This window comes from Salarias fasciatus, chromosome 20, assembly GCF_902148845.1.
Source record: "Salarias fasciatus chromosome 20, fSalaFa1.1, whole genome shotgun sequence".
NCBI classification, from domain to species: Eukaryota; Metazoa; Chordata; class Actinopteri; order Blenniiformes; family Blenniidae; genus Salarias; species Salarias fasciatus.
In genome coordinates, this window is record NC_043764.1 from 13,323,162 (window position 1) to 13,346,636 (window position 23,475).

At 42.2% G+C, this 23,475-nt stretch overlaps 1 protein-coding gene across 3 annotated transcripts; it reads left to right on the plus strand.

Moving 5' to 3' along the window:
- Positions 1–1,784: 1,784 nt before the first annotated feature.
- Positions 1,785–22,968, plus strand: pik3cd (phosphatidylinositol-4,5-bisphosphate 3-kinase, catalytic subunit delta). 3 transcript variants are annotated; one of them, XM_030118740.1, is made up of 23 exons: positions 1,785–2,064; positions 2,828–2,996; positions 3,803–4,031; positions 5,013–5,236; positions 5,568–5,744; positions 6,677–6,832; positions 7,598–7,687; positions 8,659–8,880; positions 11,542–11,638; positions 11,983–12,113; positions 12,191–12,241; positions 12,338–12,505; positions 12,648–12,769; positions 12,844–12,987; positions 13,067–13,166; positions 13,251–13,417; positions 14,178–14,287; positions 14,435–14,513; positions 14,603–14,770; positions 18,417–18,540; positions 19,374–19,519; positions 19,610–19,742; positions 19,985–22,968. In XM_030118740.1, the coding sequence occupies exons 2-23, from the start codon at positions 2,862–2,864 to the stop codon at positions 20,120–20,122; spliced, it is 3,111 nt and encodes a 1,036-aa protein (XP_029974600.1). In that variant the 5' UTR covers positions 1,785–2,064; positions 2,828–2,861; the 3' UTR covers positions 20,123–22,968. The 3 variants fall into 3 exon arrangements, with proteins under 3 accessions (XP_029974600.1, XP_029974599.1, XP_029974601.1); XM_030118739.1 differs by having other exon boundaries at positions 1,785–2,044; XM_030118741.1 differs by having other exon boundaries at positions 1,785–2,044; positions 7,601–7,687.
- The last annotated feature ends 507 nt before the right edge of the window (positions 22,969–23,475 follow it).

The window sequence follows — 23,475 nt, forward strand, 5'->3', positions numbered from 1 at the left end:
TCTGCTATAACTGCTGTTTGTTTCGCTATCTGTCAAATACTACTGCTTTTATGCTCAAAATTTACACTAATTCATATTTGGTTCACGTCTTTGTTTTTATCTAAATGTACAGAAACCAACATGATAGCATTTCTTCGACGATAAAGCATGTTTGAGTCTAAATTTTAATTAAATAAAACCATTGAAAGTTTTGTCAGCGACACCTGAAGAAAGCTTCAACATGACACCTTGTTTACTGACAGTTTCTGCACAATAGCCGAAACTATTTCACTGACAGTTCAGGGCTGAAAGGCTGGGAAGTGTGTTCATGTTGTTGGTCTGCCAATCTGGTTAAAGAAAAAAAATAGAAAAAGTTTCTCTTCTGCAGAGTAGCTTCCTGTTTTCACCAGCTGGTCTGATGTTAGCTCGCAAACACAGGTCGTGTTTTTCAAAGTACTCGATCAGGGTCTGGCAGGCCTCAAAGTGAAGCCTGAAGGTGTCATTCAGTAGGTCTTTTTTTTTAGACAAAGTCGACCACTGACGCTCAACTCATTTCCAACCCCTAACTCTAACCCTAGACACAGGTCGAGAGCAAATGTAAAGTCTCTTTTATTGACCTGTTTCTAGCTCCATCAGAGACGTCCCCTTTGAATTCAGCGAAAAGAAACCATCCCTGTTCTTGCTGAAACAGTGAGAGTGAAGAGTTAACTGCTCTATTTCCTTTTTTGCATTGTAGTACTATTGTGGTTTATGTTCCACTTCCATAAGTGTGGTGTCATTGTTGGCCAACTGCTGCAGAGAGAGAGAGAAAAGTACCCAGTTTCGCCGTCACCACGTGGAAATGCGAAATCGGGAAGGAAGCTTTCCGTCAAACGTTTTCACTTTTGCTTACAGAAAAGTCACTTTTTAAAAAAAAAAACAGAAAAAAATCCGCAAGAAAAACCCTCTTTGTCACAATATTAAATCTGTTATAGTGTTTACAATAAACTGAATTTTTTGATAAGGCTCTCAGATTAATCTTAAAAATACACCTTCACTTAAAAAAAATCTAAATTCTTAATACTTGGTTTTCCTAATGCAGACCTCCATGTCAAGTTCAGTTCAGTCCTACTCAGTCCTTATGTCCAAGAATAAGCACACACGAACACACCATGCACAATAAACACCACATATTGTTCTTATTACACATAATTTTAAAGAAAGACAGAAACAAGAATTAAGAAACAAGTGGGAAGGAGAGAGAATATGATCCTTCACAGGGAATGGAATAATATGGCGGACAGAAAAAATAAACTTGCCAGATGAAAAAAAAAAGAAAAATGAATTAGGCTTTCCTTTATTGATCCCCAATTAATTGTCAATATTGTCACCTTCACTGATGCATTCAGTGTCACTTACGCTGTTTTAGTTTTTTTTCCTGAAAAAGTTGAAAAAAAAATGACTTGGCCAGTATTTTTGGAAAGTGATGATATTTAACCCACCTCATGATGATGGGAGCAGTTGGGGATCTACCGGGGGTCACGGGGGTCATGCTTAGGGACTTACAGTAGCGACCTATCTGAGAAGTGGTTCACAAGGAAACAGAAGAAAACAAGAAGAATTGAAATATAATAATTGGGAAGTAGTTAGTAATTTGGTTTTAAGTTTAAAATTGTTTTAGAAAAAAAATATATATGTACATTTTTTTTCTCTCTTTTTTTCTTCTTCTTCCACAGGTAGGAGGGGAGTGAGGAGGACGGGCTTCACTTGGCAGCAGCGGAACTTTCGGCGGACGGTCCCTGAAGCCGCAGTGCGCCTGACGGGAGGCAGCGCGCGCCGCGCAGCGACACGGCGCAGCAACATGAATGACCGAGGCAGGGAGACACTTCGCCGCTTCCACAGGAGCCCCGCTCTCTCCGTCTGAGCCGGATCCATCACGCCACCCGCTCCCCTCCTTCCTGACCGACCGTTGCCACTTCTTCCCCGGCTCGGTGTCCTCCGTCCGCCGCCGCGCGGCCGCCGCGAGACGCGTCAGCGGGATGTTCCAGCCTCCATCTTCACCGAGCGGCGTGTAGAGAGCTGACAGGCGAGTGTCTGCGTTAACAGGTTGGCAGGGCTTTCAGCCATCACGCACAAGTTTTACTCCAGACAGCGCAGCCTCACCTCCGGCGTACCGGTCTCCCGTCGTTTGTGCGCAGTGCGTGTCCGCTTGTCTTTGAAATAATGTTTGTGAAACGGCGTGTCGGAGAGCCGGTTGTATTCTCGTGCGTTTATAAAGATGAATATAGCTTCAGGTGAATGTGCAGTTCATCCAGCACAAGTTTTCCTCTTAGGCAAATCAATAGTGAAGGGTTGCTTTAAAGCACACTATTAAATTACCTGCAGATCGGCAGGTTTTATTCACACCGGCTGTTGTTACAAAGGAGAATTTGCGATTTCATTCAGTGTGTTGATAATCAATATAAATAAGTTTTTCCATATGTCTACCTTCACCTTATGTGACCCTTGAGGGTTTCCTTTGTGACAGAACATGGAGTCCACACATCAATGAAGTGTCCTTCAAAGATAACAACGTGCAGATTAAAAATAAAATCCCTCAGTGCACCAGTGTCAGATTAACATTTAGAACCTTCTTTTGCAAATGTGATTAATTTTACTAAACAGACAAAGGATTCTTGAGGTGATCGGGTTCAGTCATTCAGTCTGTATGAGCCCAAATGACAACCGCGTACAAGTACACCATCAAGGCTTTCCTGCACACACACAACAGGCTACACACACACTCACACACACACACTGTACTTGTAGTGTATGTTAATAGTGGACGTATTAACCCCGACTGTGCTTCTTGTGGCGTTGCTGTGAGCAGCGGAGGAGCTGACGGTAAATGAGAGGCCGCCACCATGCCCCCAGGGAAGTATGGGATGCAGGAGGAGTGGGAGAAGGAGGGGGAGGTCGTCATGGACTTCCTGCTGCCCACTGGGATCTTCCTCAAATTCCCCGTGTCTCGAAACGACACCATCAAAAACATCAAAAAAGTAGGTGGTCTCCTGGAGATGTGCTCGTATCTATTGATGCCTGCTTCTCAAAGCGCTCGCCTGCCCCGTTTTTCCACTCTCACACCATGAGTAATGTGATCATACACTGAATATGTATCTATTATAGGATAGCACTGTGCTTCTAATAGACTTTAATTGATTGAGTGCAGCAGAGCGCTGTGGCTCGGATGACCACAACTGCAAAATGTTGTTATTTACTATATTTACTGAATGTGCTTTTAAACAAATTGGTTGACTTGATACCTCCTTTCTCCGGACATTAAACTGATTAAAAATGCTGCATAGTTCAGACAATGCTCACCAGTATTTGGTGCATCTGAGAGAGAAGGAGCTCCAGCTCTCCTCTCTGGTGAATACAGCCAGCTCTCAGCTCTCTGCTGAAACAGATCTGCTGTTAAATGTGAGTGTGCAGCCGAATGTGCCAGCAGCTCTGCCACTTCGGGCTGTTTGATTTAGCTCTCTTAAGTAATGGTACTTTTGGAAGCTGTTAAGATGATTAAAAGGCTAAATGTCTCTCCTGGTGATGGAGATTCGCTAAGAATTTCACATAATATTCAAAAACTACTGAGGTCACTTCCCTTCCTGCCGGCTTATGGTTGATGCTCATTCAGCTGATTAGAGAAATCAGACATGCAGATCTTTCAGGTTCACTTCACACTTTCGTAAAAATAGTCACGACACGCATGGAGGCGTTTCGAATCGCTGCTTTTGCATGACACCTGAAGCATACGCCTCAGACCTCAGGCGCTCAGCTCTCGGGCCCCTGCCGCCGTCTCTGGTTTCAGATGGTCTGGAAAAACGCCAGAAGCGAAGCCCTGTTCAGCGGCCTGGGCGATCCCGACGCCTACGTCTTCACCTGCATCAACCAGACGGCGGAGCGGGAGGAGCTGGAGGAGGAGTCCAGGCGCGTGAGCGACGTGCGGCCCTTCATGTGCGTCCTGAGGCTCGTGGCGAGGGAGGGCGACCGCGTGGAGAAACTCACAAATGCTCAGATCAGCCTGCTGATCGGCAAAGGTCAGGAAGCACCCCCGACGATGGAGCTTGGCCTCCAGTCGGTCTTTTCTCAGTGAAGTTCCAACAAACACATTTATCTGATACATGTTTCAAAATGCAGAGTCACATCAAATAGAAGACAACAGAAAACATTCTTTGTGCATATTTCCTTTGAAATGGTGAAACTTTTTTCTTTATTATAGACAAACCCAACAATTTCGAGCCTTTTTTTTGTTTTATCATTTATAGTTTCAGCTTTTTAGTTGTAAGAGTCAAGAATAAGTAGAAAATTAGTATGTTAAAGATCTTTTTTCACTAGAAACTTACTAATTTACGATGCTAGAATAACTTACAAATCAATCGACCTTCTAGGGATTTTCTTTTTTCTTTTCTCTTTCCCAACCAGAAAAACAACCGTACTGCACTGCATGAATGACTGTTTTTTTTTAAATGCATTGTGTGTGGATCAAAATAATCTGGCTGTGTGTTCGCCAAATGAAAGGAATAACAATCCATCTATGTTATGTAACGCTTGTCTAACTTAGGGTCACACACACACACACACACACACACACACACACACACACACACACACACACACACACACGCACACACCTTCGGGCAAATTCGTGATTTTTAGACTGAGGAAGCCAGTGTCCTCAGAGAAACTCTCCCATGCCACTGAGGAACATATTACTCAACAGAAAGGCCCGGAGTCAAACCGGGAGTCTTCTCGCTGCGAGATCGAACCGTTGCGCAGTGGTGCAGCCCGATGGTATAGCCAAGAGATTCATCTTGTGAGCTGACATTGAATTTTTCTCTGCGTCTGAGTGAAATCGTGAAGCCAGTCTATGTTCTGAAGGATCAGACTTGAGCGTGTTCACGTTCGGTACTTTTCAGTTTCATCGGAAAACATTCAGCTTCTGTAACTTCTGCATTGAAATGAAGACGTGTTCTGCCTCCTGGATGATTTTTGTATTGTCGATTATTGTGAATTTGCAGGTCTTCATGAGTTCGAGGCCCAGAAGAACCACGAGGTGAATGAGTTCCGGACTAAAATGCGAACCTTCTGCGAGGAGAAGGCTCAGGAGCGGCAGAGTCTGCCCTGGCATCAGTGGATGGAGTACAGCTTCCCCTGTGACCTGGAGCCCTGCTGCTCTCCGCCCGGCTCCAAAACCAAAAACACCAAGAAGATCTTCGTCAACGTGAAGTTCGAGGCCAGCGATGTGAGTTGATCCGCCGCCGCAGCCGTCCTGAGTCATACAGTCACATTGTTAAGACAAATCAAATCAAATGTTTTTTTGCCGTGATGGCGCAGCTGCAGGGAACTCCAGAGAGCAGCGGAAAAAGCCGCGCTTTAGATTAGTGTGAAGGCACTGTGGAGGATGAAGTGAATGTGAAAATCTTTTGAAATCCCCCTCCAACACCTCAAGCACAATCTTCAAATCATCACTGGAAAAAAAACATCTGCAGACACAAAAATAACACTATGTGATTTTTTTTTTCTTTTTTTTTGTAACCTTTCTCTTAAACAATGCCTTCTGCCTGCTCTGACAGGAAAGCTTCATGCTGCAGCAGGACCCGCAGGACCTGCCGATGGCTCTGATGAGGAGCGCCCTCAAGAAGAAGGCGACGGTTTTTCGCTCGGTGCGGCAGGAGCCCGAGGACTACACGCTCCAGGTCAACGGGCGGTGGGAGTTCATCTACGGGAGACACCCGCTGTGCCAGTTCAAAGTGAGTCGCTGCTGCGACGGGCTGTTCTGTTCAAGACGTTTCCCAAAACTTGCGTGAGGCAAAACGACGATGGTTGATGTGATTGCCGAGTATTAAGCCTTGGCATAGTGTTTTTGCAGTTTCCTTGGGTTTGCGTCTCTGTTTTTTGGAATTAATTTTCTCTCTGAATATAATCCCAGAGATTTAGACCGAAGCTTATTTTCATCTCTTCACATTTCAGTGTTTTGTTGCGTTCAGCAGTTCTTCTGGACGGGCTGCAGAGAAGCAGCCTCTCATGGATCCAGACAATCAGATGGACTGAATTATTTTCCAGCAGGCCACTTTGTTATGAAGAAAATTCTCCTTATAATGTCAATGCAAACCTTATATAACCTCATTTTATTTTTTTCAGGACAGCAGTAAGCTCAGTGTAAATATATCTTTTTTTTTTTAATAATTGACTGTGTTGTTTTTCTGAAAAATCCTATTGATTTATGTAAAAAATGTTGAATATTGTATTTAAATAATAGATAAAACATGGAAAAAAAAGAGTAGAAAACACTTTGGACATTGAGATTTTTTTTTTTCTATACGAACTTGCATTTCCTGTGGCGGCCCGGCCCCTCGCGCGTCAATAACAGAAATGATTGCCAAGATCAGGGTGTGTGACGATTTTGGTGGCAGGGGACTGTGCTGCTGATTTTTAATCTGCAGCGACCTGCCAGGGTGACTCATGTCGGCGGAGCAGCCCTGCAGAAAGGAACTGCATCCATCCACACGTAATGAGATTTTGGCTGCATTAACCTACAGCAAATGAACAGCCTTCAGGAGTTAACCAGGGCTCTCGGAACACTGGGAAATATCTGGGAGTGTATTGTCTCATGGCCGTACCCGTAAAACAAACAAAGAAATCTGTCCCTTCTCCATCTTTTTTTTTTTTTTGTTGTCCCCAGTACATATTCTCGTGTTTGAGGAACTGCCAGAACCCTCATCTGACCATGGTGCACCACTCCACCATCAGTAAATATCAGGAGGAGCAGGGGAGAATGTGCAGCCAGGTGTACAAGACTCGCTCCCTGTCCAGGCCGCCTCCCCTGCCCCTGAAAAAGGTAAGAGCCGTCTCTCATTAACAGAGCAGCAGTTCCGTCCTCCTCCCGTCTCTCTGTCCTCTCGCATGGCTGTTCCTCAACCAGCCGGCGGACTTTGGCACGTTTGAAATGTACAGTAGGACGTAGATAATTGACACATCTGCCTGCAGTCACCGCAGATCACAGCTCAGTGACGCATCGGGCTCAAGATATTATACAAAAGTGTTTTGAAAGCATGATTAATACATTTGTGTCCTAGTTAGTTTCGTGTCGTTTTACTAGACAATAATAGTCATTTTGTGCAGAAGCAAAACAGAAAGACATCACCTGAAAATGTCAAGGGCGTTAACCACAGGATTGTGACAAATACTTGTCTGAGTGAGTTCATTATATTTGTAATGTGTCACAGCAAATACACGTTTCTCTGTAAATGCTGAATTCAAATTACTCAAAACTATATAAACAGGTTTTTTTGTGGGCACAGATTTCTGAAATATTTCAGACTGCTTATTATATTTCTGTTTTCTCACTGCCTCATATGGGTAAATATAAGCATTGAAACAGTAATATTTTCATTTAATATATTTTAGGACAGCTTAATCAAAGTACTTAAAGCAAGCGAGTAACTCCATTGTTCCTCTTTCTTTACTTTCTGTCTTGTTGTGCATCCATCTTTTGACCTGTTGCCAAACAGGAAACGGTAGAAACAGTGCCACGAGTTCAACTCCGATCAAAACAACAAAAGTAGATGTTGAAGAATGACACATTTTTCTCTCCTTCGTGCAGCAGAACACCTCGTCTCTCTGGTCCATCAATGAGCCGTTCTACATTCACCTGCTGCAGGGCAGCCGAGTCAACGCCGACGAAGGAATGAAGGTTAGTGTGGTTTTGTGTGGGTTTTCTCTCATTTTTGCTGCTCAATGAAACCTGTCAGTCGCTTGTTTACCAATATCTCAATTTCAGTTGTAGGAGCGGCGGTAGTTTGAGATGTAAATGACGGGGGTCACATGGTCCAGACCGCACATTTCCCATAATTCATCAAGGCGGTTGGTTAAAGCTTAAAAAACAGGAAGTGGGGAGGGCCTATCTGGTTTTCACGTCTCATTCTGAGGCCTAGATTCTAAGAAAAAAGACGACTTCGTGCAGTGTCTGCCTCCCTCGCTTTCGGATGCACTTCTTTTTTTTTTTTTTTTGAAGGTGCTGCTTGCATTGTTACTATTGCAAACAGGCTTTGACCTGCCTGCAAAAAAAACTGATGGTTTTTCTTAAGAGTCAGAAGATGAGTTGAGAAGGAGAGAAATCTTTTCATGCCGTGTCTGTGTTTACGATTCTGTCCTCATAACTAACTGCGTTACTCTTCAGATGGGTTGGTAAGTGTAAGTGCACTTCCAGCAGCGGCCTCGGTGCATCATAACTCACGGCTAATTTGTCCTGTCACGTAATTATCAGTCATGTCTGCAGTTGGCAGTTAAGAGGTTTGAAAACACGCCCTGGGGGTGAACATCCACTCGTATATTTTGTAAATATACATTCAGACTATCTTGATTTGGCAAAAGACTGCAGCTTAATGGTCATGGTGTATTGAGTTATAACTCCTGGTGGCTGTTTATCATTTTGGGAGGACCCTGCGTCGCACTGAAAGGTCCCATAGGGCTGCTCGTGCGATGAATGTGCAGACCCTTTGAGTCATTGCCTGAGTGACACAGGAAACTCTGAATCATCTCGCAAAGTCTGTAAATCTTCCACAAACAACCCGCCACTTACAAGTGCTAAAACGTATTCAGCTTCCAAACCACACATCATGCCCTGGCTTAATCTGTGTGTGTGTGTGTTCCTCCCCCTCGCAGCTCGTGGTGCAGGCTGGTCTGTTCCATGGCAGCGAGCTGCTCTGTAAGGTGGTGACGAGCTCGGAGGTGACGGTGTGCTCCGAGCCGCTCTGGGACCAGAGGCTGGAGTTTGACATCAACGTGGCCGACCTGCCCCGCATGAGCCGCCTGTGCTTCGCTCTCTACGCCGTCATCGAGAAGACCAAGAAGCCCCGCGGCACCAAGAAGAAGAACAAGCGAGCGGTGAGTTTTGAGGCTTCGCCCGCGCAACTTTACGAGCGGGCGGTCGTTGGGGCTGGCGGGTGTGAATTTGTTAGCAAGCACAAACAGATCTGTTTCCTCTCCCCGTGTGTCTCGATTCTATAGTCAGTGAGTGGGTGTGTTTTACTGCTGCGTTGGGTTGTGCAAGTGTGTTCAGTGGCAACGCTGCGGTTTCATCTCTTCCGTTTTAACTCTTTTATCTACACATCGGTCCAAAGACGGAAGACACTGGCCATCCGGTTCAAGGAACTCTAAATTCTTCCTCTGGTGGCCGCCGTTCGCCGCCACTCAGGCCTTCAGTGCCCTTCACAGAACAGGAGCCAGACACGGCTTCTGTGATAAAACGCAAGAGTATTTGAGACCACAAGTGATCTGTCAAAACTTGATAACCACTTCCTTCAGTGTGTTTGTTTAAGAAGCCAGTATACTGCAGGTAGTGTTTTAATGGTTTTACCGCACCATTAACATACACAGGAGGAGCAGGTTGTTTGAAGCACCTTAGACAAGAGAGTGAGTGAGACAAGAGTGATTACCACTGCACCACTGTGGAGCCAGCTCAAGGCAAACGTAGCTTCAAAAAATGTCCTTTTGTTCCCCAAAGCAAAAACTTTTCTTTTTTTTCCCAATACAATTGAAATCGACGATCACTTGTGAAGTCTCTACTTCGGTGACTTTTTAATATCAGTCACATCAAGCACTGGTTTTTTTTCATTAAGTGAGCGATTGAATCTGTTGGAAAGTCTTCTGTTTGGAGATTTCTGGCTTTGAAAGATCTTTAACAGAGTATAAACTTCCTGGTAGATTGTTTTTAAAGATTTTTAAAACCTCGTTTCACCATTTCCCTTTATGGCACCCAGTGAGATGCGTCGGTTTGATACCCTGACCTGAAGTACGACACGCTCTGCCAAAACACAACAGTGCTTATTTCATTGAATATTGGAAAGCAGAAGTTGGGTGCTTTCACAAACTTCACTGTCATGTGCTTTTTTTTTTTTTCTTTTTTTGTTGTTTCTGATTATGAGTGGGAATGCTATTTCCGTGGAGACGTTGGTTTTTACATTCATTCATTTTCTGCCGCTTTTTCCCTTTCGGGGTCGCGGGTGGCTGGAGCCGATCCCAGCTGCTGTGGGCGAAGGCGGGGTACACCCTGGACAGTTCGCCAGTCTGTCGCAGGGCTGACATATATAGACAAACAACCATTCACTCACACATTCATACCTAGGGGCAATTTAGGGTGATCAATTAACCTACCATGCATGTTTTTGGACCGTGGGAGGAAGCCGGAGTACCCGGAGGGAACCCACGCACACACGGGGAGAACATGCAAACTCCACACAGAAAGGCCCCAAGCCCCGGCCAGTATTTGAACCCAGGACCTTCTTGCTGTGAGGCAAGAGCGCTAACCACTGCGCCACCGTGCGGCTGGTTTTTACAGTAAAAGCTAAGTTTTATTCCGACAGCAGTTGATGGCCAGCAACAAATTAATCTTTTTCCGGTAAATTGTGGTTTCCGCATCTTCTTCTTTTTTTTCTTTTTCTTTATGTTTTTCTTTATCTTCTTGAGCGCTGTGTGCAGCGGCTGTGTGCAGCGGCTGCGGGCAGCACGGCTGAGCGGCCCTCTGATCGCTCCAGGTGTGTGTTTCGTGGGCATTGAGGCTGCTTCTGCTTTCTGGGTCACTTCTCTCTTCTTCTGCCTGGAAGAGAAGTCCTGCAGCCAGAAGACACGACGACTGGCGGAAATGAAGCTATTTTAAAGCCCGACATGTTTATCAGCGTCGCCACTTGGTTTCTGTTTTTTTTTTTTTCAACCGGGGGCTTTCGGCTGATGTGTGTTCAATTATCTCGTCACACATTTAATTGATGGAAGAGTCTGGGTTTTGTTTTTCCCCTCCTACCCATTTTTAAATGCAGTTCACTTGCGTTCAATGTAAAATTTATCTCTGGATCTTTTTTTAGCTTGGAGGTGTGTTTTTTTGTCCTCATTTTTTTTCTTCAATGAATTCTTGCAAAAGTAAAATGTTCTGAATATATCTTGTGCTTTGAATACAAACTAACTTAAATTCTAACTTAGAAACAAAGTAAATTCCACGTTTCCTCCCAACGATAAAAAGTTAGTAACGGTCACAAAATAGATGATTAAGTATTTGTGGTAAGTTGTTTTCTGCAATTATTAAAAAAATATGAAAATACATGCCACTCATATTGGTAAATACATACATGTGCTATCTTTGTTTGTCAGCAGCTGATTTTATTTTACACAATTTCAAAAGATTATCAAAGTATAAAGAATTTTCAGTCAGTGCCATCTGAAGGGTTAAATGTTTGTTTTTGATATTTGGGAAAAAAATGATGGGGATGGTATGATAGTAAAAGTGGAGGAGGGCAAAGATGCATAATGGAAGTTGTTTTTATCTCTCAAATCGTGTGTAAATGTCAGCAAAACAGTCATGGAGGCCACTCTGCTGTAATTGAGCGAATATAATTTAGCTTTATTTAAAAATTGCCGATGTCAGTTTGGGAAGCAAATTTTCTCCTTTATAGTGTCTCCCCTTTAAGACATCAGCATCATACTGGATATTTTTAATCGTCGCAGATGGCCAGCAAACGAACCTAACCCTGCTTCTCCCGCTGCCCGTCTCTCCAGGACTGCCCGATAGCCTGGGTGAACACCATGGTGTTCGACTACAAGGACCAGCTGAAGACCGGGGAGTTCCTCCTCTCCACATGGCCATCTGTGCCCGGTACTTTGAGCCTCGCCTCTCGTTATATTTCCGCCTCCTCACAAGCAGCTCTCATGTTCACAGCCTCCTCCACAACGTTTGGCAGCACACAGCGAGGTCTGAAATATCCAGAGTAGCATGTGGTCGTGTGTTTCACGCGCTCCGTGGTTGCTCATGCACACGATGGGTTTTTTTTTTTTTTTTTTAAGACACTGAAATGCGAGCTGTTTGTGAAGGTTAAAAGAATGCCTCTAATAGCCTGACTGGAGATTATTTTTACGTCTGCTAATAGTCGGTCTTACTGTTAAAGCGACATGCGCTGTGTTCACGGTTTCCCCTTCTGGTTCATTCTGTTTTTGTCACAGATGATAAAAGTGACCTTTTGAACCCGATGGGAACAGTGGAGAAGAACCCCAACGTGGACAGCGCTGCTGGACTGCTCATCCGCTACCCCAACATCCGGCCTCATCCTCTCTACTACCCTCCGCTGGAGAAGGTACTGACGGCACACTGAAGTCTGTGAAGTCTGTCTTCTGTATGTCTGGATATCTATAAATGCTCCTCCGCTTTCAGATTGCCGATGTGGAGAGAAATGTTGATCCAGTTTTCCCCACTAAAGAGGAGGTGAGAATTTCAAACAAAGGTTAAAAAAAAACAAAAAAAAAACAGCATCTGTTTTATGTTTCTACTGCATTATTGTGAATTTGCTTGTGGCTGTAGAATGTGAGGCTGAAGGAAATCATGGACAACAAGAACTACACCGAGTTTTTCGAGGACGAGAAGGAGCTCCTGTGGAAGCTCCGCGCTGAAGTCCGTGATCGATTCCCTGAAAGCTTGTCCAAGCTGCTCCTCATCACCAAGTGGAACAAACGCGAGGACGTGGTTCAGGTATCGACGAAGAGCGTTTAGCCACGAAGACACCAGCAGAGCATGATGATATAGTCTCTGCTTGGCAGATCCATTTCTCTGGAAGTCGTTGCAGCTTTCCCTTTAAAAAAATATTCTGAAGCAATGATTTGATTTTCCTCAGATGGTGAGTTTACTGAAGAAGTGGCCAGACCTTCCTGCCATTCATGCCTTAGAGCTCTTAGACTACAGTTTTCCAGACCCAGCCGTGCGCTCATTCACCATCCGATGCCTCCGGAAGCTGAGGTGGGCTCATATTTACATTCACGTTGTAGAGCCACGGTGCAAACAGGAGTCTGAAAGATATCCTTTGCGCACAGTGATGGTGAACTGCTGCAGTACTTGATCCAGCTGGTCCAGGTCCTGAAGTATGAGTCCTACCTAGACTGCGACCTCACCACGTTCCTGCTCGAGAGGGCTTTGTCCAACAAGAGGATAGGACACTTCCTGTTCTGGCATCTCAGGTGAGATGCAGTTTAAAAGAAAGAGAACAAGGGTGCGTGTGAGTTTTTGTTTAATGGAAATTTATTTATTTATTTGTAGGTCAGAGATTCATGTGGCGTCCGTGGGTTTGCGTTTCGGCCTGATTCTGGAAGCGTACTGCAGAGGAAACATCCACCACATCAAGCTGTTAACCAAGCAGGTGATCGCACGATGAACCCCTCCACCTTCCAGCTCCACTTTGTCCGTTTTGGTTTGTATTAAATCGAAGCTTCCGTCCGCTCAGAACGAGGCTCTGGGCAAAATGAAGGCCCTGAGCGACATTGTCAAGTCGGGGTCCCAGAAGATGACGGCGGAGGACTTGAAGCTGTGCATCAGGCAGGAGTCGTACCTGGAGGCCCTGTCAGACCTGCTGTCGCCTCTCAACCCCAGCGTGGTGCTGGCTGAGATCTGGTTAGTACACACACTCGAACACACAGACAAGTGTTTCTCATGTTAAACTGAGCCAGGTTTTTTCAGATTCTTAAGCCTTGAAAGGCCTTGAGGTGTGTAAATAAATTAAACGCATAAATTAAATTGGTTTTAATTTATTTATTTAAAATTCATATGCAGCCATTTGTTTGTCCTTAAAGTATGTAAATACTGTCAAATCAATACTTGGCATTGCGTGCAGTAAGATGTGTTGGTGGTGTTGTGCTGGGTCAGGATTGTGAGTAATAGTGACTTGATCTACGATGAGACAGAAATCTCAATAATGAAACACGAAACTACTACTACTTTGGACATTTCCTGAGAATTGAGAGTCACAGGATGCATTATGTCTCATATTGGAAAACTTGTCACACTCGTAGTCAAATGGAAAACCTAAATTTCCTATTTCCCTATATAGAAACTCAAAAACTGTTTGTACTTTTTTTGACATTGTAACTATATTTTATTACTAGTCTAAGTGGAATTTATTACTGTGATCTATTGTCTCATTCAATTTTGTATCAGTATGTCCTAAACCTATTAAATACTTATTTCAAATTAACTTTAAATTTTTGTGTCTGTAAATGTGCAATTGACCCACAGCAAACAGAGTTAGCAACATACTTCTATTGAGAAAATGTAATAAATTCTTATGTCTGGATTTTTTGGCAAGAGATTTTTTTTCCCTGTAACTTCAAAATCACCATGTGTTAAAATATTTTTTTCTGTTTTGCTGTTGCAGTGCAGATAAGTGCAGATTCATGGACTCCAAGATGAAGCCACTCTGGCTGATGTACAGGAACCCCCTGGCTCAAGGTGACATGGTCGGCATCATCTTCAAAAATGGAGACGGTGAGATTGATTAGCAAAATAACGACGGGACAGGGAAATACTGGCTTTTAAAGTTAGATTGTGATGGAAACAGCAATATAGACTGTGCTGTTGTAATCATAAAAAACTATATATTTATTTAATTTATTTGATTGTTCCACTCATCAGATCTTCGGCAAGACATGTTGACTCTGCAGATGATCCAGCTGATGGAGAACTTGTGGAAGAAAGAAGGCCTGGATCTGAGGTGTTGACTGCTTCTGGATAATATTGCTGTTTTTCCATAAGAAGAGCTTCTTGCTGACCTGATCTTGTTTGTCTTTCCGGCGCCTGAAGGATGATCCCGTACGGCTGTCTGTCCACCGGGAACAAAATGGGGCTGATCGAAGTCGTGAAGAACTCGGACACCATTGCCAACATACAGCGCAACAACAGCAACAGTGCTGCTACCGCTGCCTTCAACAAGGATGCCTTGCTCAACTGGCTCAAGTCGAAGAATCCCGAGTGAGTATGAGGAACCGAAATGTGTGTATGAAATACCTGAAATAGGCTAAAAATCATAGAGGAACATGTTGATTATAAACCAGAGCTGGCAAGATGACCTTACAGTGAGCAGAAGAACAGAAAACATCATGTTTTTCAATAAAAGCCTCTCCACTTTCTGATAATATTCCGTGCTGGAAGACTTTCTGAAAGTTGTGATCAAAGCCAAGAGAACAGTGAAGCAGCCGTGAAGCAGTGCAGCTTCAGCTTCAGGGACTTTGCAGTAGTTTGGTGAATTTCAACAAATTCTGTGAGCCAAATAAAGCACCAGGTCAAATGAAAATCTTTCAACCTAAAGACATTTCACTCTATGCTGCACCTGGAAAATGTCAATGACATACGATTGAAATCTGACTTACCGTTACCGTTAGTTTCATATTTTATGAATTGTTAGTTTATCGCAGACATTTAAATGTTTTGCCCTCAAACACGGAGTGGAAAATTGGAGTTACCATGATTTAAATGATTTTCTGTGTCATTTTATTGGTCTTGGTCACACAACATAAAATCCAGCTGTCGACAGTTCAGTGACTTGAAATCAGTTTTATGTTTTTGTTTTAGACAAATATCCTTCAGCGTTATGGACCATGAGAAAGCATGATGCTGAAACTGCAGGACAGACCATAATTTTTTTTAAAGCAGACTGTAGATAATAACCAAAACTAGTATATTACTGTGTGGCTCCTTTCTGACAGTTAAACAGTTATTAATACCGTATAAGACGCAGTAGGAGTTTTGATATTTGCTGCTTTTGGATCAGACTCGCTAATCTCCCAGAGGGATCATCTCTGTCCTGAAGAGAACACCTGTGCTTGTACGTTTTCCTGACGACCATTCGTCACACTCGAGGTTCCAGCACTACACACACCATCTTCCTTCAGAGGCAGCATGTTCCAATATATTACATCTTAATCTGACTTCTCTTTTCCTTGTAAACAGTTTTTAAGTAGAAAGGCTGTTAGGAAATACATTGGTGTGTGTGGTGTTGCTGGTGAGAACCTGTGTGAACATATAAAATGATTTCTCATCACTTCCTCCTTCTAAAAGAGATCACCTTCTTGTTTTGCGGTTTTCACTGTCAGAGATTTCCCCACAGCAGATCGGCTTTTTCTGATCCCATCCATCTCTTGTATCGTCCTCCCTCACACCGATCATCTGGATCTCCTCTCTTTTAATACCAGTTTCTTCTGCTGTCACTTTGGGCTTTCTGTTCTTCTCCTGAGTCGCATAACCTCTGTGTCCTGCTGGCTCTCAACAGATCCACTTTGATTCTTCATATTTGTGATCTGTTTATTTGAACTGTCAGGCGTTTTACTCCAGATGCTCAACCTTCTCTTTTTATCCTTGAAATATTTCAGTCACAGTTTTAAAGATTTAGTATTAAAGAGGCTCATCAGAAGCTGGATTTTGTTTGCGTACTTCCTAAATTACAAGTCAGTGTTCTCCAAGTATTTAACAAGAAATAAATAAAGAAGAGCAGAGGAAGATATTTGGACTTGACAGCATTTTTTTTTAAACTTGCTGAACAGAAAACCCACTGGATGAACTTCTGAAATGAGAAGTGAGAACATGATTTAGCTGTGCTGCAGCAGCAGGGCTGTTGGAAAATTTAATCTGAGTCTGGGGTTTCGTTTGGTCGCGGTGCGAGCTGGTGTTCTTGTGACGCCTTCTGATTCTGAGCTCCGATTGTTGGTTGGCGATATCAAACCGCGGTGGTTTGAGTCCGTCGTGGATCAGTGTTGGTTTCCAGCCTTGAATCCAGACGGACGAGAGCTGCCGGCTGGCCGGCCGGCTGAGTGTGGCTTGTGTTTGAGTTTTTTTTTTTTTCTCCCACAAAATCTGGCTGTGCGGTTAAGGATACAGCCAAATGTCTTCACTCAGTTATGTATTTCTTTTATTTTATGTCACTTTTAATTCAGCTGATCGGTGGGAAATGTTTAAAAGAACAAAGTCAAATATTTTAGTGTTTTTCTCAATGTTTGAAGAATGTCGTTATCAAAGGGTTTTTTAAATGTATTTTTGAAGAAAAATAGATTGGCAGATTCTTGCAATCTGCCAACTCACCAGTAGATGCCACCAATCCCACAGTGTTTGTCCCTTTAAAATCTATGTGAAAATGTGCATTTTTTAGTTCAGGTTGAAAATTGTCATTGGGATAAAGTTGTTTCTACACGCAACTGATAATACACAATACAAGGGGGAAAAAAAACAGCATCTTTGTCTTAATGTGTTGAAATATTCTCGATTCCTCCATGAAATGTTCATGGAATGCGATTTGATCTATATATTTTGAGTGATAAGTATAAACAAATATGATGTGGCAAAAAACTGTGTTTCACCAAATATTAAAACACACACAAGCACAAAATTATAACGTTTGACATTTTTGGACCTTGGCCATACATTCCCACTGCTGGTGGTGAAAAAGGAAGTGAATAATAGCCGTACAGTTATACTTTGACAGAAGTCACTCCTCCAGCTCGGCACATTTTGCAGCTCTCGACCAGAGCTTCACAGTAATCAGGAGGAGTTAAGGATGACTCATCCTCAGCTCAGCTGTATCCTCAGGATGTTTGTGCTGAGTCGCTCGCTTCAGCTTTTTCCACAGACTCTCTGCGAGATTCAGGTCTGAACTCTGACTAAGCAGCCACAAACTGTGATGTGTGTGTGTGTGTGTGTGTGTGTGTGTGTGTGTGTTTTAATATATGAACTTTGTGGCTTATTTCTTAGTATGGGTGTGGTTCCTGGTTTCACCTTGTTAGTGCGAAACACTAAGCCACAAGTTGCTCCCACTGGATAGTGACAGTGTGAATAAATGTGAGTGAAAGGGTGAATTTGACGTGTATATATGCACAACATGAGTAAAGTTCTTTCTTGAGAGTTTTTACCTTTCTGTTGGGAAATTTGCTTCCATGTCCTACTGCACCACTTACCTTCCACTAAGCTTCAGATGATGGATAGCAACACGGACAAAAATATAGTTGACCTGCATTTTTTTCTGAAAAAGTAGCACCCCTCCAACACTTATGGAATGCAATGATTTATTTATTTTTTTTAAATTTATATTGAATTTATAGAAAATAGAGGCGTCTCTGTGACGTTCGCATGTTTTCCAAATCTCTAAATTGACTGTTGTTATGAATTGGTGTGTGTACTTCCTGTCTCTCTGTATGATTTGTCCAGAGAGTATCTTACTTTAGCACAGCGTCAGCCGGGAATGGCTCCAGCCAAACCCCGAGCACTCAGCCTCATCCTCACTGAGGAAATTAAAGATATCCTACCATCTATTCATCCATTCACCACCTGGACTGCTTAATCTAACTCAGATTACTGACGCTTGAAATACGACCGTGTCAAAAACTGAACAATAAAAATTAGAAAAAGCTTCATGCTTCTTGCAAAGGTAGGCCATGAATTAGTGTGACAGGCAGTTATTAATCAGTCACCGTTCACAGTTGCTACTTTACGAATGTTTGATATTCTGTTTAAATCAACCTCTTTTGAGTTTATTGCAGATGTTATGGGGGGATAAAATGTGTCAGAAATATTGCATAAAACTAACCTTTTCATGCTTTTCTTCTGCGTCTCCCTCCCTGTTTCCCTACAGGGACAAACTTGATCAAGCAATAGAGGAGTTCACTCTGTCCTGTGCTGGCTACTGTGTAGCAACTTACGTCCTGGGCATTGGAGATCGTCACAACGACAATATCATGATCAGGGAAACTGGACAGGTTAGTTTGCTCTGTTTGAATTGACACGTAGGAAATATAAACACATAGTTCCATACATTGACCCCTCAATGCGGTGAAGTTCAAAAGATGTCAGGATAAGACTGCAGACCTGCACATGGACTGTAGACCATGTGCAGGTCTGCAGTCTTATCCCTGGCATCTTTTGACAGCCCTTTGGTCTTGCCCACGGTGCTGTAGAGGCTGGAATGTAAGAAACTGATTCCTGGAGCTAAAAAGGCTTTATTCATATAACGGTTATAATCAGGAGGATTGATAATTGGTTGGCTGTGCACAGCTGTGTTCCACATGGGCATCAGCCAATCTGAGCAAGACGGAATTCTGGATGAGCTGCTGGGGATGAAATACGTATTTCATTCAATAAAATGAACATTTTCTGACTTTAATATTGTGTGTTTTGAGTATAGTCTGTTAATTTCTATCAAAGTGGGCAAACTTAGAACTTCAGTAATACCAGCTCAGCTTCTAATGCATTAGCTCAGATGTACCTTTTTCAATAATGTCTTTTCTTTTTTGTCATACTTTGATTGAACCCAGTTTTTCACTTTTCAGGTTTGCAACATTTTTCTTGTCACAACTGCATTTTTGTGAGCAATAAATGAGGAAAACATCTAAGGTTGTAAATAACTTATAGAGGCACTGTAAAAATGAGCCGATAAGTCAATTAAAAACAAACAAAAAAAAAAGCTTCACGTTGATGTTTAGTAATGAGTTCTATTAATAATAATTTGCCTGTTATTCATATCACAATCCAAAATCATGAGACGGTGGTCAATGATTCGTAACTAACCTTTTTTGCAATGTTCCCTTTCCAGTTGTTCCACATTGACTTTGGGCATTTCCTGGGCAACTTCAAGCGGAAACTTGGGATCAACAGGGAGCGCGTGCCTTTCATTTTAACCTACGACTTTGTGCATGTGATCCAGCAAGGACGGACAAACAACAGCGAGAAATTTGAGAGGTGAGGACAGTTTTTGTAGCTCATGAAGAGTTTCAGTCTGTTCGTGCACTGGGCTACGATTACAATGCCAAGCGTGTGTTTTCCCTCCAGGTTCAGGGAGTACTGCGAGCGAGCCTATAAGATCCTGTGTCGGAACGGGACGCTGTTTGTCAACCTCTTCGCTATGATGAAGGCAGCAGGTCTCCCCGAGCTCACCTCCTTTAAGGATATCCAGTATCTAAAGGTATGTAGTAGCTACTGCTGATGTTGCCGTTAGTGTTACACGGTGTGAGGAGTGTGTCACTGCTTTAACGGCAGGAGGCTGGATGTGGATGAAGATGCTGAGATGATTGAATCAATGATCCTTTTACTTAATATCTGTGGTTCAGTTGCTTTATTTGTTGCAGTTTTTTTTTGTATTATAGTCCTTTATAAGTAAAAATGAGTTGACCTTCAATTTCTTTTTTGATGTTTTCTTTTCAAAAGGACTCCTTAGCTCTGGGTAAATCAGACGAAGAGGCACTGAAGAATTTCAAAGTGAAGTTCAACGAAGCTTTGAGGGAAAGCTGGAAGACCAAGGTCAACTGGATGATGCACTCGCTGGCCAAAGACAATCGACCGTGAGGAACTCTGACCGAACCCACATAAACCCCGAGGACCAGCTAGAACCTGAAGAGGAGGACTCGTATTTTATGTCATGGATGACATTTAAAGACAGACCTTATCAAATGTTTACATTTCACTTGCCTGAATGTGGTGAATGAAGGAGGCGTCCAAAGACAGAGATATCCCTGGAGCACAGTGGAGGGAATCCGTTGCGCTCATCTCACATCTCTGAAGGATCATCTTTGCAACAAGGATGTATTGCCCCAGATCGTTAATGTATTTTTGATTGAACTCGCTACTTGAAAACCACTTGTGGAATCACTGTAACAGAAGGTCCGTCTCACCCACTGCGTTACTCATCAGGCAGGGAACTGCAAACAAACTGGTGACTTCAGAAGACGCCATGCAAAGGTGGAGCGTTGGAGCAGTTTCACCTCGAGACTAGTCTACAGTTTACAACCCTGGATGGCTGTATCACTTCCTCTTACTTCAACTGCATCCTTGCAAATATGTTTTGTTTTTTTTTTTGTTTTTTTTATACTCGTGTTTTATTTAATTTGGTAGTTTTGAAGCACTTGTAAAGCCATAAAGGGTATTTTAAATATATGTATAGTGTTGTATTTTATTGCTATGACATTGATGTGTAATATTGCCTTGAAAAACAATATGTTGCCTTCGTAGTGCCAATTCATATAAAGTATTGTCGGATTTACAATGTGATTTCAGATGAAGAAGTATAGTATTTAATTTTGATACCGTGCCTGTGGCTGAGGGTGCAAATTTACGCTGTTCTTAAAGAGTGCATTAGCATCCTAAGACACACTCTCACTTGTTTCTGTGCTTACATGGGAAGTTTAGTTCCTCTCTTGTGTCCATTTGTTAAACACAGTTTTAGTTTGTGACGCAGAGCTTAGTGTAAAGAATTGAAACAGCTGAAATGAGCTCAGCTGTTTCGTTTGAAAATAAATAGCAGCATTAAGAGCAGCTCTCCAAAAATTGCCATGCGTTTTGGCGCTGCTATATCCGTGGTTCTCAACATGTGGGACGGACCTCTGGAGCTCACAGGAGAACTTCAGAAGGTACGAAGCAGCAGGATAAGGCTCGGGATCAGGGGAATACCTCTTCCCTTCTGATTTTTGTTTTTTTGTTTTTGTCATTTTTGTTTTTCAAAAGAAATAAAGAAAATGAATAATTTACAAGTAAACCAATAATTTCACAAAAACATTTTTGTTACTGAATTTGTGCGTCTATTGGAGACAAATTTCAATCATAAAACCAAAAAGTGTAGCGATAGTTGCTGGTTATTAATAAATGTTTAAGTTGTGGTGGGAGGCAACATGGTTTAAGCTCTGCAGGGGGGCCGCTGTTCGCCTACACTTTGATGACCGTTGTTATCATGCCAGGTGGATCTGGCTCAGGCTGTCTGTATCTCCACATTTCCTTAACTCACGTCTGGCAAAGCATACCATTTCTTGGCTGCAGCTTCTTATTCAACAGATGTGAAAAGTGTTGTTTAATGTGATTATTGATTTTTTTTTTTTTTTTATCTGATGTAAGTGGAGAAATAAATTATTAAATGTATTACATTTTTGGTTGAAGAGATAGTCATAATATTTAAGTCTTGTTTCTGTTTGACCTGAATAAGACAATCTATGGACTTGTGTAAGCCATACACTCATGCTTCTGTTCGTCAAAATTAGTGCTGTTCACATGCCTGTTTTGCAAATGTAAATCTGGATTACGTCTCAGAAGAAGCATTCTGTGAGAATGTGTGATGTATGTAAGCCGTGCGCTTGGATATTTAAGTTATGTAACGGTGATTTTCTTTGCATTATTGAACATACAGTGTGTGCCAGGTCTAGTGAAAGACATGTCATGCTTCTAGTGTCAAACAAGTCTAATGCAGTGCTAAATGATGTTCGTGATCCTACATGCTGTTTGATTTGATTTTAAGGTGCATTCTGATTACTTTACAGGCTTCATATCCTGCTGCCAGTCCCCTGTAAGGACTGCTTGAATGCACGGAGATAATATGCTTTTCACGACCTCTTTTAACATGCAGAGCAGTGAAAATGGTCTCCGCTTTTTGTGAGTCTTGGTACAATATTGCCATTGAGAAGAGCAGGTGTTGCTGTATCTGTGCAGCATGAAGTTTAAATACCTTAAACTATTGAAATGTACACTGGAGTAGACTTTTAATATGGGTCATTTATTTCCTCAATGCGGTTTCCACTAAGCTGCTTCAGGTCCGGCTTACTAAGATTATAAGGCTTTGTGTACATAAATGGAAAATATACAACTAAAACCTTTTAAATTTAATGTGATATATGGACTTAAATGGCACAAATCCTTTAGGTACAGGGCTGGTTTCCCTTTCTTTTTTTTTCTTTTTTTTTTTTTTTTGTACAGGGAAAACAGATGAGCAGTCCAGCTGAAGTGTTTCTTGTGTGGACCTATGCTTTAAATGCATCCTAGCTTGGGATTTGCTTCACTTGCAGTCGGGAGGGAAACGTGTTCAATAAACAGTTTGCAACAGGATAGCTCACTGGGGCTTTCTAGGATCCAGGCCATTTGTTAGCTTAATGTTCTGTCTATTTTTATGCTGCCTTAAAATAGGCTGATTAATTGGATGATGGCCAACACCACCAAAGACACCCCTATTTTCTGCTACTCTTTGCATATCCAGCAGTATTTTAGAGCAGCTGCCTTCAGTACAGGTCAAAAAGAGTTCAGACTTAGCAGGAACATGATTCATTTACACTTAAAGAAATCGATTTAAAATGAAGAAAATGCTTTTATTTTTACATGTGAGAATGTATGTGGTGGTCTGCAATTGTTCTTTGAAATAAATGTTATTTAGCAGAGTCCTATCTGGAGCCTCTTTTAATATCATTCACAAAAGTCAAAGCAGTGTTTGTCAATTCAGTAGGTCCATATCATTATTTTACACTGTAAAGTCACAGATAATTCAACGGGAGGAATTTCAGTTTATGATTTACAACATGTATCAGCATAATTAACAGACAGACACCCATGAGTGAACAAGCCTTCAATACACCATAGTCACACACAGCCTATATATTTGGCATTATATGATGAATATGTAAAAAATAGAAACAGAAAAGCAGAAAAAAGCAAATAAACCATTAGTGCGCTGGAGTGTAAATTTGCAATTATTTATTGAATGAAAATACATAAAGTCTAACATTGTTACTTTGAACAGTGTTAAGAAACTAATAAATATTTTCACAAAATGTATTGTTAAACTTGACTCTAAAATGTGTCAAATCAACTCTGAAAAGTTGACACCTGCCTTAGAGTGAATTTTACTGTAATTCTGAGTCGTACCAAATGTTATCTGAAACAAATTA